General features: G+C 43.0%; 1 protein-coding gene across 12 annotated transcripts in view; it reads right to left on the reverse strand.

Annotated features, from left to right (window-relative positions):
* Positions 1-19,339, reverse strand: part of EPHA5 (EPH receptor A5) — a 420,893-nt gene that overhangs the window by 154,230 nt on the left and 247,324 nt on the right. For all 12 annotated transcript variants that reach the window (XR_007773661.1, XM_050948232.1, XM_050948231.1 and 9 more), the window contains 2 exons: positions 13,953-14,077; positions 5,090-5,249 (listed from right to left, as the gene is read on the reverse strand). Coding sequence is in view for 11 of the 12 variants with exons in the window: in XM_050948232.1 (XP_050804189.1) it covers positions 5,090-5,249; positions 13,953-14,077 (285 nt within the window). In the remaining variant the exon portion in view is untranslated. The remainder of the gene's footprint in view (positions 1-5,089; positions 5,250-13,952; positions 14,078-19,339) is intronic.

The following is a 19,339-nucleotide window of genomic DNA, read 5'->3' on the forward strand; positions in this document are numbered from 1 at the left end:
ATGTATATTTTGCTGGAAGGATTTTTACCTCTGTTTGCTGTAACTTTGAATCTCAGGCTGTGGGCTGGGGAAGTCCCTCTAGTCTATATGAAGCTGAATACCCTGTAAACATTTACCATCCTGATTTTACAGAGATAATTTTTACTTTTTCTTTCTTTAATTAAAAGCTTTCTTTTTAAGAACCTGATTGATTTTTTCCCCCTTGTTTTAAGACCCCAGGGGATTGGGTCTGAACTCACCAGGGATTGGTGGGGGGGAAGAGAGGGGGGAGGGTTAATTCCTCTTTGTTTTAAGATCCAAGGAGTTTGGATCAGTGTAGCCTCTCAGGGTAACCCAGGGAGGGGAAAGTCTGGGAGGGGAAAGGAGGGGGGATGGTTCATTTCTCCTTGTTTTAAGACCCAAGGGGTTTGGGTCTTGGGTTCCCCAGGGAAGGTTTTGGGGGAACAGGAAGTGTGCCAAACACTATATTTTGGCTGGTGGCAGTGTTATCAGATCTAAACTAGGAATTAAGCTTAGAAGGGTCCATGCAGGTCCTCATTTTTTGGACTCTAAAGTTCAAAGTGGGGAAAAAACCTTGACAATAGCAGTTCCATTTGTAATTTTATTACTATTTGCTGGGGGATGGAGAAATAAAGCCAAGCTTGCTGGGAGATGTTGGGGGCTCCAAGGCAGCAGAGGAGAGCCAAGATGTTAGGAAACATAGAAGATTAAGGGTAGAAGAGACCTCAGGAGGTTCTAGTCCAACCCCTTGCTCAAAGCAGGACCAATCCCCAACTAAATCATCCCAGCCAGGGCTTTGTCAAGCTGGGCCTTAAAAACCTCAAGGATGGAGATTCCACCACCTCCCTAGGTAACCCATTCCAGTTCTTCACCACTATCTGAGTGAAAAAGTGTTTCCTAATATCGAAATATCAGGGTTGGAAGAGACCTTAAGAGGTCATCTAATCCAACCCCCTGCTCAAAGCAGGACCAACCCCAACTAAAGAGGATGAGTAGCAGAGAGAGGGGGACCTGCATGGTGGGGGAGAGGCAGGGGTGGGGCATAACTGCAGTGGAGGGCTGGAGAGTTAGGTGTATGAGGGGGAAGGGGAGCAGCTGGGTAGTAGTGAGCCAGGCGGCTGGAGAGACAAGACAGTTAGCACCAGTAGATGTGAACGTAGAACCCTCATTTAAAATTAATTCATGGCAGGATGTGCCCCCACTGCCCTCTTGCCCTGTTGCTAATATCTGCAAGTTGCCAACGTTAGGCTTAGAAGCTGCAAATAACCACGCTGAGTTTATTGCACTGACCGCTGTAGGGCCCAATCCTGTAAACATTTGACTGGCACATAGCAGAATCACCGGAGTGACAGGTGACAGGAAGCACGATATGTGCCGATCGCAGAATCCTGTCCGTAAAAACTAAGGGCTGAATTGGGAGGGGAAGCAGAGAAGCTGCCAGATGTTCTGTGTTACAAGGAGCCCTGTTGGCAGATGGCAGGATTCCAAACTGCTGGCTAACATTGCCCAGGTGGGACATTCATTGCTGCTTCATTCAGCTGGAACATACTGCTCAGTACTAGAGCTGGCAGCTTCTGTTGGCATGCTCTAGCTAGCCAGCCGCACTCCTTTCCCACACAAATCAAGCCTCTTTAGTGTGTGATACACCCTGCAGGGTGGTAGCAGCTCGTCTCTCCCAATGCTCCTGCTTGCTATGAACGGACGTACACTAGCAACTCAGTGTGACAGCGGCTGAGACTATGTGCAGTATAGGGCCTGCCGATGCACTTTCCCCTCTGTGCCCCACTCAGAGCAAGAGCAAGGTTTCCCTTTTACATGTCTGTCAAAAGAATACAGCGTCAGCTAGAGCTCTGCTTCCTGCACGGCATGACCAACATTAAAACACAGGCCTAGGAGCTGCCAATCTGAACTGTATTCCTGGCTTTACCACACGCTTCCTGTGTGACCATGTGGAAGCCATTTAGGGCCAAATCCTCAAAAGAATTTTGGTGCGTAAGTCCTACTGGTTTCAATGAGAGCTAGGCATCTAAATGTCTTTGAGGACCCGTGTCAGAGGGCTTTTTCCAAAGCCTATTGAGGTCAATGGAGCAGCAGTTGAGCAAAACATTTAAGCACATGCTTAAAATCCATCCCTATTCTGCAAGGCTTTTAGGCGTGTGCTTAAGTCAATGCTGAAGTGCTTTGCTGCATAGGGGTGCAATGCTGAATTGGAGCCATTCCATTGACTTCAGTGAGTTTTGTATCAGACGCTTAATCTTTGTGCCTCAGTTTCTCTAGCTGCAAAATGGGAATATTCAAACAGAGGGGTTTGCAAAAATCAATTAATTAATTAGTGGTTGTAAAGTACTTTGAAACATTATGATGCTATGCCTTGTAAAATATTATTATTATTGTTTTGAGAGCTACAATGAGCATTTCCAAGATTTACACAATTAGTCGTTCAAAACTATGATTATTTTGGCTTGTGATATTAGGTCACGGTGGCAATGGACCAAATGTGCAATAAATGCCACTATATTACTTATTAATATTCTCAAACATGATTACTGAACTACTCTAAATTAGAAATTTTTCTACTGCATCCAGCCCTTGCCTATCATAATACAGAATTATTTTCCAGCATAATATGGTTTGGTTTCTACTTATAGGACATGAGTTAGTGGTTAATGCAATAAGAAATACATTCAATAGAAAAGGCTTATTGCATTAATTTTTGCATCACTACGCTATTTGCACTGTGTTAGCTTTGCCACTGACCCCAGAGTTAGGATGTGAAAGGGAACTCTCATTGAAATGACAACATTGTATCTTTCTTAAAGAACTTGATGATGACTTTTAAATGAACCAAGGAAGCAGTAATTAAACAGCTGATGAATGTAAATTTATAAGGAAAACATACAGCATGACTTGCTATTCACCAAAGGAATGAACAGAATATTACAGTGATGAAGCCTCTCTTGCATACAAATAGTATACAAGGTTAATAAATGTCACTTGTACAAATTGAAATAGGTACACAGAGTACATATTTTATGACAGTGAAAATTATCATTGACACCACTGCAAAGAATAGGTAAGAAAGGGACAAAAAGTATTTCTCCATCATAGTCTATAAAAGCAATTGAGGCTATGACTACACTGCACTTTTGCCAGTAACATTTTTGTCAGTCAGAGGTGTAAAAAAAAAAAACCCCTGGCTAGCTGTGAACTAAATTAAAGTGCTTAGGACTTTGCCCACATGGCAAACAGCTTAAAACTGATCCTTTAAATATAAGCAGGGCCCTCACACTCCACAAGGCCATGGAATTCACCCCGCCACAGAATTACGCTCTGGAATCTAAGCTTCTATTTTAAAAAAAAAAAGTAGTGTTCAGTCCTTATGGTTGCTTGAAAACGTGAACTGGTGCAAAGTGATGCACCCACCTGAGCATTCAGGCAGCCTGAATCAGTTGCTCTATGACTTTGCCCCTATGGAATTTAGCATCTGCCCACTGTATCACAGAAGTAAGCATTTCCTCAGAGAATTGGCCAGTTTGCTGCAGTCAGATGCCCAGCACTTTGTTTTCTATGTCCGTGCCCTCCCTGGACCTGGCTGCATTTGCCTCGTGCTCTCCATCTAGAGGAGGGAGCTAATGGGGCTACAGGGCGTGCTTCCTGCACCATTACATCAAGCCAGGCAGCAGGGGCATGTTTGTGGGTGGGGAGTGGGGGTAAAGGGTATTTCCTGGCTTTAAATTAGTCGATTTAACTGGCTATGAATTTACACAATGGCATCTCTAAATACGCACCAACAGATTTAGGTCCCAAACCTGCAAACATGCAAGTGTGACCCTTAAGCACATGCGTTGCTCCATTGAAGTTATGCTAAAAGTTAAGTGTGTGTAAAGTGTATATAGGAGTGAGTCCTTAATAGGCCAAATGTTGCCCTCTATTTTATCTGTACTGTTATTATTGTGAGAATTTCAATACCACCTGGGAACCTCAGTCATAGACCAGGACGCTGTTGGGGTAGGTGTTGTACAAACACTGAAGTCAATAGGGCTGTGTAAGAAGGCAGAAAATAGCCCAAGGAAATGATCTGTCATTTGCGCTCAGGACATAATCTTCAAATGCTCAAACTTTAGATACTCAGAAACATTTTATTTTTTTTTATAAACCAAACAGAATAATTAGTCTTCAAGGAGAACTTTTCCCTGCCCCAGGCCAAGGCTCACATTTCAGACCTTTTGTTATAGCCCTTCCCAAGAAAAAAAAAGTTTTGCTTGATTACGTTGTTGTTGTAAGTTGTAAACTGCATCTTTTCACTTCCAGTAAACTCAAAAACACATGAAAGGATTCTTCCTCTCCTAACCAACCCTCCAGCTCCCCTAAATTTCAGATCAAAAGGTGATATTTTGGAAAAATTAGGAGCACTGGGATGGGGTTGGAAGCAGTTTTTGCAACTTTAACTACAGTGCTTGCTGCAGAAAGATTCTAATGTTCAACGATTTCTTTGATGTCAAAGCTCTTTCTCTTATAGATGCACCACAAGTGATGTTGGGAGGTTTTTCTATTAGAACCTTTTTCTAGCAATATGCTCAGAAGATATTTAAGAGATGTCTCAGAATCCTCCACAGACCACATTAAGAGGTGTGCAACAGTACAAGAGCCTGGTGAAATGTATGCCAGCCTCCCTTCCGCCCTGGCACTAACTTTCAAGGGTTCCACAGGGAATTCCAGACTATGGGAAGAAGAATGCAATAAAAACCCAAAGACACAGTAATGAGCAAATTGCAACATTTCAATGCAAGGGAGACAGCAGTAAACAGACATTTTTTGACCAGCAAGCTTCATAAATTTCCTAAGTTTAAAGACTTCCTGATTTTTTCATCTCTCTCTAGACTAAATGAAATGAGGAAACAGGGACCAATGTATGTTCACCTGTCTAACCTGCAGCAATAACATGACTGATACATCTTCACTAAATGGATCAGGCCAAAGAGAGAGAGAGGATGATAGGGAGACTGACAGAGTCCCTTGCAAAGATCTACTAACTCTTTTCTGGTAATCATTCAAGAGACATGAGCTGACAGTAATTAAAATGACTTACACACTGGACTGGTTTCAAACTCAAATCTTCGACTGAAGCCACCATATCCTGCTGCCGTGCGTGCTCGGATTTGGAAGATATATGTCGACGCTGGTTTCAAGCCATTCACCGTGATTTTCGTCTCTTTCGATTTGATAATGGTGTAGCTGGTCTCTTGATCCTTCCCCCCCCCCACAAAAAATGCAGAGTTCAAGCATGTAAACAAAAACACTAGCAAAATACAAATTGCTAATTAACACAGCAGCAATAGTACTAATAATGACTATACCAACGTTTAGAAAGAATAACTAAACATGTATTAATGAAACTCTCTACCCCACAAAAATCTATACAAAGACTACATACTGCAAAGACATGGGGTCCAATTCTCTATTGCCCTTCACTTTATATAGTCATTTACTCTAGAGTGAAGTGGATGTAAAATATAACAGGTCAGGAAATTTTCCATAAAATGGTGGTGGGGGGGGTTAATTGGATAATGCTGATTTGTTGAAATCGAATCCTTCTCTGGTCCAGGATGGAATTTCTGATTTTGGTCAGAGAACATGAGAGACGTCCATCCCCCAGAATAGCCAATGGCCCAGTGGTTAAGGCACCCACTCTGGCCCAATAAGAACAAAAGAATGGCTATACTTGGTCAGATCAATGATCCATCTAGCCCAGTGTCTTGTCTTTTAACGGTGGTCAATGCCGGATGCTTCAGAGGGAATGAACAGAACAGGGCAATTATCAAGTGATTCCTCCCCTGTCATCCAGTCCCAGCTTCTGGCCCTCAGAGGTTAGGGACATTCCAAGCATGGTGTTGTATTTCTGCCTATCCTGGCTAACAGCCATTGATGGATCTATTCTCCATGAACTTATCTAGTCTTTTTTGAACTCTGTTATAGTTTTGGCCTTCACAACATCCCCTGGCAACAAGTTCCACAAATTGAATGAATATTTAATTATTTGCCCAAAATTGGAAGACCTCCAGTGGGACAAAGAGACTGACACTTTCTATATATAGCAGGGACTTGAACCTGGCTCTCCTATGTCCTAGGGAAGTGCCCTAATCAATGGGGTGACTCACCCTCTCTTTCTCTTGTTAGTATTTTTTTTCCCCCAAAAAAATTCCCAAGGTCAAATTTTCTTTCTGATGCAGAATTTAAACAAAACTCAAAACCTCACAATTGTTAATGAAACAGAAGTCTTGTTTTCTGGTCAAACGCCACTGACTCAGAACACAGCATTTTAAATCCACTTTGCACAAGGGTCAACCACAACTTAAAGGGCCTGATCCTCATTTCCATTCAATCCACTTTACACTGCTCAGGCAGTGCAAAGGGACCACAAAGTAAGCAGAGGTTATATTTACACTGCCAGAACAGTATAAATAAGAATCAGGGCCAAAGTGTAGGAAGATGGAAAAATCAGTCCCGGATTCACACTAAGGCCACTTAACATCTTTCTAGCAATATAAAGATGCCTTAAAGTGAGCCCCTTTATATGACACAGTGTACCTTGCCAGTGGCCAGAGTGAAAACGAAAATCAGTGCTATTATCTAGATTTTATGCCTGGTTAGAAATAGTAACCAAAAATACTGAAAATCAAATACACACAAACAGATATAGCTATCTACACACACACATATTATATACAGATATAATGACACACACTATTTTTGTGTGTGGTGAGGTCCTTTTAAATAAATTTGCTGAAATAATCTGCAAGTAAATAAGTTTTGAGTGTAAACAAGCAGTTTGTGGTTGTCTTTGATTTAACGTCAGACTCAAATGTTTGGTAATTGCCACTAGAAATATTTACTCACTAAACAATCAGCATCCGATCATGTAAATTAAGGGCAACAGCATTGAACACAGTTTTGTTTTTTAATTACTATATCCCTTCAGATCTCCATATTGGTATTTCAAGATAAACACATGATTTCGAGGCAGATCTTTTAAGGTCTAATGCAAAGTCTCTCGAAGTCAATGGGCGTCTGTCACAGGATGGCTGACCTTTAAGGGGAGTTGGTCCGAGCCTTACCTGTGACCCAGCAAGAGAGTCTAAATGCCAGCAAGTATGAGGGAGTTGTGGGAGGAGTGGTGCACTCCTGTGGCTGGGCCTAAGTGAGGGAGCAGGCCATGTGTAAGGAATGGCTTCTAGGTCCCTGCAGCCTGTTCAGGGAAGAGCTTTGCTTGGTGTTATCTTCTGAGTCTGATGTTCAAAGAAGACAACAGTGCACTGAAAGAAGGGCTGAGCAGGCTTTGGACATAGTATTAGTCCTTCCTGGGCTGAGGGAGACAGGCCACTAGCCCCACTAACGTTAATGAGCTGTGGATCAAGCACCCGAGTGATTATCAGAAAACTCCAAACATAGGGTACTCCATTTTCTAATTAAACCATGGAAAATTTGCCTGCCCAACTAATGGGCCTGGGTTGGACAAAAAATGGAAAAAGCTATTCTCTTTACTTTTAGGATGTGATTTCTCTTAAAAGAATGAGATTCAAGCCTTAATTTTCTCAGACTCTCAAGACAAATAATTCTTATAACACGGGGACATGCTTTCTTAATTTATTATTGTACAGGGCTCTATGGCAAGAGAATGCAAATTAAGTTAATAAGAAATGAGACGTGCTAAGGATGACATAGCAATTAGCTGAATGAATAGTGGGGAGAATGGGATGTTAATATTAGTTCAAATTCTGACTTGCATTTCAATCCGATTACATTCACAACTCATTCATGTTTGCTTTCTGCAAACTTTTGAGTGCATGAGCTTTACTACTGAAAATACCAAGCTTCGGTATTAACCAAAAGCAAATTTCAAACTATATATTCAGTTTTATAATTTACATTTATATTGTTTAGTTACGTGAAAAACCTAGCTTCCAATTCAGCAAGGCATTTAGACACATACCTGACTTTAAGCTTCTCCATACTCCCTTTGAAGTCAATGGGACTACACACATGGAAAACTAAGGACATGCTTAAGTATGTTGTAGATTCAGTGCCCCCAATCAGATAACAGAAACAACACCACATGACTTATGTAAATGACCAAGACAGCGTACATTATGAATGGTTGCAACAGCTATTTATGAACAATTTGCAGACTAAGAACTATTTGATGAAGATATTTGAGAATAATTTGAATAAAACTTGTGAACTATTTAAAGACAATTTGCAAACACAACAAAAGAAAAAAAATAATCATGCATTTTTCATTGTTAATTACTGGCTCATCATTAATGGTGATGATAGTAGGCTAAAACATCGGAAATAATTTACCCCAGTCTAGTCAAAGGGAAGTGCGAAATGTACCGCAGCGTAACGTTGGTGACACATGTAACAAAAGAATTAATGATTGTTTATTTCAAGCAAAGACAAATTCTAGTTCCTTGCTTCATATCTCATCACAAAAATCACCATTTTGAAACAGCTACATTTCCAGTGCCGAAGAAAGTTCAATTTCAATCAACACTTCAAAAATAACAGAGACACTTCAAATGTGCACACAGATCTCCCCTATGTTAAGTTCTCCTCACACCTTCTATGGGTCATCTCAATTATCACTTCAAAGGGTTTTTTCTTCTCCTGCTGATGATAGCTCATCTCAATTGATTAGACGTTTCCAGTTGGAATGCATACTTCCATCTTTTCATGTTCTCTGTATGTATAAATATCTCCTGTCTGTATGTTCCATTCTATGCATCTGATGAAGTGAGCTGTAGCCCACGAAAGCTTATGCTGAAATAAATTTGTTAGTCTCTAAGGTGCCACAAATACTCCTGTTCTTTTTGCGGATACAGACTAACACGGCTGCTACTCTGAAACAAATCTTAAAGCCCTTCATCTTCTGAATATGGAAACAAAGAAGGTGAGTAATTCTTCAGAGCAAATCTTTCCTGGAACTATGCCTAAATCAGAAGAAATTGATCAACCAAAAGTCTTTTCTCTCTACAATGTCAGTGTTACTTGGACTCACTGGAGTAGTGGTATTGGTCCCATCCTGAAATGCATTGCATACCCCCTGGCAGCCCTGCAAAGCTGAAACACAATCCCTCCCCAGAGTTTCTCATAGCATGTGCCAGCCCCGCTCTGCCCCAGAGACGAGCTATACCCCACAGTACAATCCAGCCCGATGTTCGGACTGCCCATTGCAAGCCTTATAAAGTAACCCAGGACAAAGGGTGAAACCTGGACTGGCACATATGGACAAGTTAAACTGAGAGTCAGCTTTTCAAAAGGTTTCAGCACCCAGAAGCTCTCACTGAGAACCACTGGGTACCGAGCGAAAATGTGACCCCACTTGTATATGTTGAGTGCTTTAGAAAAGCTGTCCCTGAGAGGTTTATTGGGGGAGGGGGTGGAGATAATAAGAGAATGGGTTTATTTTATACTGAAACCATGACCTTTGGCATATGTGCATTTTGGCACATGACCAACATTGTAGTTGTGAACTAACCAGTTTATTTTCAATGCAGGGTATTAGCGCCCGGATGTCATTCAGAATAAAACATTGTTCTCTCCTTTTATGGGAACAACTGACTTGAATCTTTTTGGAAAAATGGAGCAAAAATCCATTCACCTGAAGCTCTGTTAAAGGACTTTCAAAGACGCAGTAGGCACCAGTATCAGCAAGGGCTTTTCTGGGTGAAAACAATGTTCTAAGCACTCTAACTACATCATTGCTGCACGCTGTTGTGCCTACATAGTTAAGAAACTTTGGCATATTTCATTGTTACTTGACTGATCATTGCTGAATGTCCTAGGGATCTCTAGGGTGGGAAGGAGTGAGGGGGGAACAATTGTGCAGCTGACTGTATCAGCTATGGCCTCACACAGCACTGATTCTGTGGACAATGGCAGCACAGCTGGTTTGCTGGAGAACAATCAGTGAAAGGGTTAAAGGCCAACCTTCTTGTTTTTACTGTTCTCTAAACACAGCTTGTTGCATTCATCTAATGTAATTTACACAATTTGAGAAATATAACCACAATTACAAGGCTTCTCTTGTGTGATACATTCTTACGTTCTATTTCACTAACCATCCACATTTAGCAGTGGATGTACATTTCGCATACACGGCTCTAAAATGAATCAAGTCTTTTCCAAGGGATTAAGGACCCAGTCCTGGAAGGAGCTGAGTAGGACTGGTCTAAATTTTTCTGTTAATTTTTTTTTTCCAACAGAAAACTGGGTTTTCAACTAAAGTTATTTTTTTTTTTGCTGAAAAGTGCTTTCTTCAGAAAGTTTAGATTTTTCATTAAAAAAAAATACAAATGCCCCAAAACCAAAAAAAAATTTTTTCAGATGAAAACTGAAATAATTTTATTTGGCTATTTATCCTGGTGCCTCATAGGAGTTGTGGTTTGGTTTCCTCTTGTCCCCTCTTCTCTATGGGCCAAGCTCCTCAGCCAGACTTTATCTCCCATGATTCACCGTGGCCAGGGCCTCCCTCCATGTGTCAGAGGGGAGACTGTTGTGCACTATGGTAGATGTATTCTGAACAAGGAGCCTGGCCTATAGAAGAGAATGGGAGAGTGAGGAACCTGAACTACAGCTCCCACAAAAGGGACATTTCAGAATCAAAACTTTTTTTTAAAATTATTTCACCAAATAGTTGGGATTTTCCATGGGAAATCCCCCTGCCCTCATTTTCCAACCAGCTCAGTAGCCATGCACCCTCAGCACTTGTTGACTTCATTGGGAATTGAGGACATTCAGCAATTCACAGGATTATATTTTTCTAGGAATTGTAAACCTCACACAGCCTTGAAAATTACTGTATAGCATGGTCAAGATTTACAAAAGTAACTAGTGATTTTGAGTGCTTCAATTTTTTGATTCTTAACTTGAGACACTTTTAAAGGTCCTGATTTTCAGAGGTTGGGTGCACAGCATTTTTTGAAAACCAGACCCTTTTAAGGTGTCCCAGGTTGTGCATCCAAAAATCAAAGCACCCCCCATCACTAGTCACTTTTGAAAATCTTGGCTTAGGTGCATAACTCTCACACATTATTTATACAATTGTATTTGTTATAATGCCTATTGTAATGTCGTCTTTTTTTTAAAAAAAAGTAAAGAATAAAGAACATTGTGTAAAAAAGGTTTGACACTTATGAGCTAATCAAATATGTACAAATATTAGTAATTTGTTAAATAATTTATTCATTTGATGAGCAAATGCAATTGGACTGGTCAAGCCAGGTGAGTAGGATGATGAAATATATGGTAATAATACCTATTCTATAGCACTTTTCACCAGTAGATCTCAAAGTGCTTTACAAAGGAAAGTAGTATTACTATCCCCTTTCTACACATGGGGAAACTGAAGCACAAAGAGGGGAAGTGATTTGCCCAAAGTCACCCAGCAGACCAGTGGCAGAACCAGAAACAAAACTCAGACCTCCTGAGTCCCAGTCCAGTGCTTGGTCCATAAGGCCACACTGTTACCCTACTCTCTGGTCAACATTTCTGGGAGCCAAAATCTACTGTCTGTCTGGCTGATGGATGAACAGATTTCCATCTCAGACATTTGGACTTGGTTCTGCCCTTCCGAACCTCTCATCCTCTCCCCTTCTGCTCCACAGAACTCATCCTTATTCGCTTGTTAGCAATACTGGCTACTTCCCTCCCTCCTAGGCTAACGTGTCACAAGGTGAAAAAGTCTCTTCCTCTGAACTGGTGGTGTATTCCTCTTGGAAGCAAGTTTCTGTGAGCATCTGCAGTGCCCCAGAATCTTTTTTTTCCCAGCCAAAACTTAGATCCACCCTCTTTCCCTGCCAGAACTCCTGAGCTTCACTGAGTGTAACTTAGCACAGCTGAGGACTGAGCCCTGTGAACCTAGAATATTTTCATCTTTCCTCAAGCAATCTGTCCTGGAGAAACGGCATTTGGGGGTGGGTGGGTGGCTGGTACTGGCACTCTGGGCGGGACACAGGGTGTTGTATGTATTGAGAGCAGTGAAGAGCTAATAGCAAAAGAATCAAACATCCAATTTGGCTCAACACTGAGATGCTCATTTGCAGTTTATCCCAATTCTTTGTGTTTAGAAAACCGGGCTAGGAGTTACATCACACCCAGCGTCCTTGTGAGATGTGAGATATATCCTGTTCCAGCCAGGTAAGAAGCACCAGAAAAGCCTTGCTCAGTGGGTTTACCGGGGCCCAGAGGCACTGGAACAAGAGAACCATGCAAAATAAAACAAACATCCCAAACTTTCTGGAGAGCATAAAAAGGTTCCAGCTGGAGATCTGGACAAACACTCAGGGGGTGCCGACTATATCCAAACGAATGTGCCTGTCCTGAATGACATGGAAAGTTGTCCTGATTCTTAGCACCTTTGAGCCACTGTTTATTTTGAAGACTGAGGGCTAAATTTCTGCCCTCAGACCCAGGGAAGCAATTCCAACTGAAGCCAGTGGGAGCTGCATGCATTTCTGGGGGCACAACTTGTCCCTAAATGTCTTGGGCCAGGTACTGATGTCCCTATTCAGGCTGCCCTTTATGTGGGTGCAGAGCACAAACAAACCTTCCCCACCTTGTGCTGCCCAGGCCAGTGCAAGAAGATTTGAAGGCCCTGTGCTCTGGGTCACTTCCTCTGTTACACTGGAAAACTAGGGTGACCATACAGCAAATATGAAAAATCAGGACAGGAGGAGGGGGGCAACATAAGCCTATATAAGAAAAAGACCCCAAAATGGGGACTGTTCCTATAAAATCAGGACATCCGGTCACCCTACAGGAAAACTGAGCTGGCCTGCTTGCATAAAGTAGTAAGTTGCACCCCATGAAAGAGAAGGTTGTGGGGATGCTGCTTCTATCAGCAGACTTCCTGCCTTTCTGAGACTGGAAGCTCCCTGGTGCTCTCCTTGGAGCATGGCAGCTCCGCTCTGCCCCAAGGATGGGGACATGCCTATGTGGTGCAATGACACTCGCCATTTTAAAGTATTTTGTGCCTACCATAGTGCCTAGATGCTCCCAGCCAGATCAGGACCCCATTGTGCCAGGCCCTATGTGTGTATACACAGACACAAACACACACACACACACACACACACACACACACACACACACACACACACACACACACACCACAAGAGACAGTCTCTGCCCCAAAGAGCTCACGCTCTAAACGAACAAGACAGATGAAGTGAGGAAGGGGAAACAGAGAAGAGAGAGAGGAAGGAACTTGCCCAAGGTCAATCCTCTGTCTTTATTCTGACAAGCCTCCTATGGACTTCAGTAAGAACTCTGCCTCAAGGAAGACTGCCCAGTGCTTCAGGATGTGGCCCCCTCCACTGGAAGTCCCTTGGGACAGGGACTGTCTTTTTGTTCTGACTTTGTACCATGCCTACCACAGTGGGGTTCTGGTCCAAGACTGGAGCTCCTAGGTGCTACCATAATGCAAATAAATTGTAACAACAACAACCTATGCAGAAATACAATCAGAACACCAACATGCCCTGGGCAGACAGTTCACTGAGCACTGGCATCAATGCCAGCTAATCCTTAAAACCAAAGCCGAAGTGTAAAATTAAAAGATTGGGGATTGCCTGATGCTCTGTGTGAGAAGACGGATGCTAGTTCCCAGGTTCCTTTGATTCATAACAAATTAGTATACTTTAATTTAATGTGATAAGACTGGAGATGAAACTGACATGCAGTTTTAATTTATTTGTTCAACAGAAGTGGCACACTAATGGAAAACAACACACACATTTCAAGTCTATCTAATCATTTACTGCAGAATCAATCTGACATTGATTTATGCATAAAATTGCTTCATTCCCTTCCAAGCATAGGATAATTATAACTAAAAGAGAAGGACAGCAAAGAGAAGGTACTTAGGATGCTTTGCAATCAGTCAGTCACACCTTTTCAAAATATTTGATTTCATACTCCAGGATGATGCCGTTGGGTCGATCCGGCTCCTGCCAGGAAAGGGAGATGCTATTTTTAGCTATCTTGCCTTTTTTCACAATACTGATTGGAGAAGGTGCTGCAAGACAAGAGAAAAACAGAACAAGGCAATAGTTAGTAGGACAGTATCTTGTTTCCTAATTTAAATTCAACATTGCGGATGCTACTACGTAGAGTCCACTGATGTAAATCGGTGTAGTGCACTTTGACTTCAGTGTGGATTTATATCAGTTGGGATCTGGCCCTTTGGTCTCAGTGGAACTATGTGATTTTCACTAGGTGAGGCACTGTTCCCACTGATGATTTCTGATGAATTCTGAACTGTGGTCTCAGTCCAGCTGCTGTTACAAAAACTCAGTCTTGTTTTCAAAGAATTGTTATGAGGCTGGGTAAGGCAGAGCAGGAGAGATTGTCAAAATTCAAGGTGTTCCAAAGGAAAAGAAAAAGGGAGGGCATTCTTTTCACAAAATCCATCCCATTATCTAACCAGCTCTAGCAACTGGCAAGATCCGGAGTGGGGAGGCGGGCGCTCAGAGGGAGTCAGAAGTGATGCACAAGGGATTAGGAGTGTGAGCCCAGGAGTCTATGAGAGCGGAGGAGTACTGCTGCATGGCCAGGCAGATGGCAGAGCGTGGGGAGGAGAGAGAGAATTTGCAGTAAAGCAAGTGAATGTGGGCACAGTACCTCTGCCAGAGCTCCCCACCAGTGCGAGGATCAGTAGGTGCTGGGGGCAGCGAGGGGTTGGCAGTGTTGTTCAGTGTAGATAATAATTTAAGGAAATTTTACACCCTTGGAGGCCACTGACGTACTTGAAAAAATCAGCGTTTGTTTGGCATTTAAACTTGCTGTCAATGCTGCATGTGGAAGGAAAGTCAGCACGGTGTGATGGTGCCTTATTTTTCAAAAAGATTGGTGTTATTTCAAGCCAGAGAACACCTCTATCGATCTGCCTGCTGATCCACCTGCTGTACCTAGCTAACCTCAAACTTTATAACACAGCCGTCTCCTCTGTATCTGAGTCTGCTTTACTGCAGTGTGGTTACTGAGAGAGTGTGTTGTCCAGCTTTGCTCGCAGGCCGTTGGGATGGAAGCATAGTGCCTGATCATTTAAGTTCTATTTTTTCATATATTTTCATCCTCACTAAATTTGCCTCTAGAGGGGACATTGTAGGTTCTCTGTCCAGAAGAGCTCCAGAAACAATGGACAAGTTTGGGATGTCTCAAGGAATGCATTCAGGGCTTGTCTTTACTGCACTGTTAGATCAAGCTAGGAAGGCTTCTCCCCTGTTAGTCTAACCTGAGTGAGGACAGGCCCACCGGCAGCACGGTGATTGTATTAGTAGTACAGAGTACCGGCGGCAGCCCTGCACCAGCAGCGCTCCAGCTGCAACTTGTACCCGTCAAAGGGTCAGGGTAACTTGAGTTTAAAGCTTCCCTTCAGTCAAGCTAGAGATTGGTGTGTGTGGACAGGATTGTAAGTTATCCCTCCAGGTAACACTGCAGTGAAGATAAACCCGAAGACACCAACAGGGCAGCGTGCTGCACTGGGAATCTAGCTAAGCATGTGGAGGCTGATTCTTGGGGTGGCAGGAAATGGTGTTGGCATTCAGTAAGCCCCTTGGCTCATTAGTCAGTCCTGACTTAGGGTATGCCAGCATGCACTGCAATAGAAAATCCTGCAGCAGCGAATCTCAGAGCCCAGATCACCTGACTTGGGCTCGCAGGGCATAGGCTGCAGGGCTAAATACTGCCAGTGTAGATGCTGGAGCTCAGGCTGCAGCCCAAGCGCTGAGACCCTCCCCCCTCACCGGGTTTCAGCCTGAGTCGAATGTCTACTGCTATTTTTCGCCCAGCAGCCTAAGCCCCGAGAGTGGGCTCAGAGACGCACTGCTGCGGGTTTTTCTGTTGCAATGCAGACAGTGTCCTGGCAGAAAGAGCCCCTGCTCTGTGCTAGCACAGGCACTACTGTGCACAGGTTAAAATAGCTCCATCTGTTGCTCCCGAGGCAGCTAAACTTCAGTGCTGAATACAATGGCTGACGTTAGAATCTTCACCATTTCCTTGTTTTTTTTAATTAACATTGCTGAGATGATACCCTGGATGCCACCATGACATCAATTCCTTGCAAATGGAAATTGTAACGATTTTAATGGAGACCACTAGGCAGCAAGCCCAGTGTGCGGTTTGTATATTGGACTTTGTGCCGGCTCTGGGAACCTGCAGAATTAAAGGAACTATATAATTTTACTATTCAACCTTCCCAGGCTCACACATGCACTGCAGATATATTTGATGGTTCATTTTCAACTCAGAGACCTAAACAACTTTTAAAGTTATGTTTTTTACAACTGCTACCAGCTCCCTGAGTCCTTGATGTGTCTGCGCAGAGTTGACTGGGGCTGTGGTGGCCTCCAGGGATCACACACAGAAATTTGGAAGGGAGTCAGAAAGAGAATGATGCACAAGCTAAATAATGCCAGTGCTTTTTAAATCGATGGCAAAACCCACAGGTCTAAAAATGACAACAAGGAGATTTGAGAGCATCGGGGCAATACACATCTGTCTAGGTACCTAGACTCCTTGTTGTTTTTCGAGATACCTATATGAACTCCAGTACCACAGTATTTGAGCACCTCACACAACAATGTGTTTATCCTCACAACACACTGTGAAGTAGGAGGACGACACTTATCCTATTTCACCCATCAGGGCGTAACATACGCAAAGACTATGTGACTTGCCCAAGGCAAGGCAGGGAATTGAACCTTTCCACCCCACTTCACTTGAAGCTGGCGTCCTGTCCACCATATCACCTTTTCTTTTATAGATGAGATTGCATAGCTTCTCCATTCAGCTCCGCATCTCTCTCTGCTGCCCATCAAACAAATAGCATTTTGTGTTTGCTGTACAAATGATAATCCTCAATTCAAACATATTTTATCTTACAAAATTTCACTGAACCATAAAAATATTACTTTTTGTAGGCAAGAGGAACTAATTAACATGCTACCAAAAAAAGAAAATCCCAGTTAAATAACAAAGACAACAAACAAACTCATTTTGCCAACTCCAATCTTCAGCCAGAAGGAATATGTGAAATCTTCCAAATGTTTATTCCTGGATTGGACACTGTTGGAAAGCTTGTTTTTTTACAATCAGGACCCTAAATCTGAACTTCTTCCAGGTAAACATATTCACCTGCTGTCTACCAATCTCTCATCCCTTTGGCTTTCTGAGGACACTGGAGAGTACTACTCTTTCCTGTATGGTCTTTTCAGAAGAGCAGGTCTCAGCTTCACAGTCACAGCACACACTCCAGGGTGCCCAGAATTGAACTGCTGAGAGGGTATAAGCCAGAGAGGTGTGAACGGCCTTGAAATTGTAGACAGTTTAATTGATTCTAAGACCAGAAAGGACCACTATCATCATTCAGTCTGACCTCCTGCATAACCAAGCTACAGATTTTCACCATTTACATCAAGCCCAATCTGATGGTTGAGCTAAAGGATATGTGTAGAAAGACATCCCAGTTTGATTTAAAGAATTCAAGTGATGAGACTCCCACCTCTGACAAATGAGAGTGCCTCCCTTGAGTTAAATAGGACTCTGCTTGTGCAAGTGGGGCTTCCGCTGTCTCTCACACCTAGAACGAGCTTCTGTATTACCCATCCAAACACCTCAGAACTCCGAGAAGCACAATACCTCCCAGAGGACTTGTGCTGCATGGGGAATGGGGGAGTAATCTACTACAGCTGTTTTCAGGTGCAGGCTACTCCCTGTCTTTGTGCAACCAGTCAAGCATGGAAAGGGGAGAGGGGGGGAGATGCCATGGTTTTGTCTACTCCTTCCTTCCTCTCTATCCACTTGCTTCCTGGACAGACCATCTGGCATGTAGCCCCCACCCAGCCCCCAGCAGCTCTGGTCTGGACAGCCCCAAAACAGATGCAAAAGGCATGGAAGGGAATGGAGGGAAGAATCGTCCTTCATAAACTCTTATGCAGCCACAGTATGGCTAGTGCTGTTCTTCTGATGGATTTACATCATCACACAGGAATCTCCATTGGTACTGATCTCCCTCCTCCCCCGACATGTGATGACCAGGTGTGATGTATCAGACATGTGTATGTAACATGTGAGTTGTGTGCATGTGAGACGTGTGTGTGTGTGTTATGGGGAAATATTAGCCAATAGAGAGGGGGCAGTGGTGAAATCTCACATATTGGGAAGAAGTTGCTCAGAACACGCTCCTCTCATGATCCACATGAAATTGAGAGCTAAAGGAGGCCAAGCTGTCTCCTCAGCCATTGAGGAGCTGGTCACATGTCATATAATCAACACCTCCTTTTGGGAAATGGTGTGTTTGGGAACAACTGGGCCAAAACATAACTCATTCTTTACTTTTCTTCTCTCAGCTTCTCCCCAGGGATCTAGAGCTGTGCCTACCAGGGCCAGCTCTACCATTTTTGTCGCCCCAAAAAACACTCGGACTGTGCTGCCCCAAGAATGGCCGGAATGCTGCCCCTTAGCATGTGCCGCCCCAGGCATGTGCTTCCTTTGCTGGTGCCTGGAGCCAGCCCTGGTGCTTACAGAGTCTCAAAGGGCATCAGGAGTAGCCAATGTGATCTTTAAGAGACTGCAAGCTTTGCAATGCATTTATGTCCCTTTACGCTGCTTTGCACTTTCAAAGTTCCCTTCACAAAAAGGAAGGCTGTGGAACATATGTTTAAAAAGAAAAGAGAGAAATCTGAGATTATTTCTCAAGTTTGTACCCTAACCCTAACGAATCAGGGAAACATCAAACCATAAGATTTACAGCGCATGTTCTGCAGCTCAGCTGAATTTCAGCTCTTCCTTTCTGTGTCCATGCATCTCAAGCTTTCCACCAGAAGACAAAGCCTCAATAGAAGCGACTTAGCATCAAGAATGCTTTACCAGATAAAAGACCTTTCATTTGCTATGTGGTAGATTTTCTAATTTGTCAAAGAGATTTAGGAGTGCAAGTTCCATTAAAACAACGCAGCTTGTGCTCTTCAATCCCATCAACACTTTTGAAAATCTCCCTCTAAGATCTTAAAGGCAGTTCAGTACATCTCCTATAGCACAGAAATCAGGATACCAATCTCCTTTCTGAGAACACGTGTAACAGAAAATGTACCATCCCTGGCTCCAATTATAGAGAAAAATAAACATAGCAGGGGTATAGTAATAAGCATGTTCAAATTACCGTGCAAACAGTAATCCTCATCATGACACTGGGACGGCGGAGGGAGGAGTATGTTTAGCCCCATTTTAATAATATGAAAACAAAAGTGGAGTTGAAGTATCTTGCCCAAGGCCATGC

The sequence above is a fragment of the Gopherus flavomarginatus genome, chromosome 3, assembly GCF_025201925.1.
Source record: "Gopherus flavomarginatus isolate rGopFla2 chromosome 3, rGopFla2.mat.asm, whole genome shotgun sequence".
NCBI lineage: Eukaryota > Metazoa > Chordata > Testudines > Testudinidae > Gopherus > Gopherus flavomarginatus.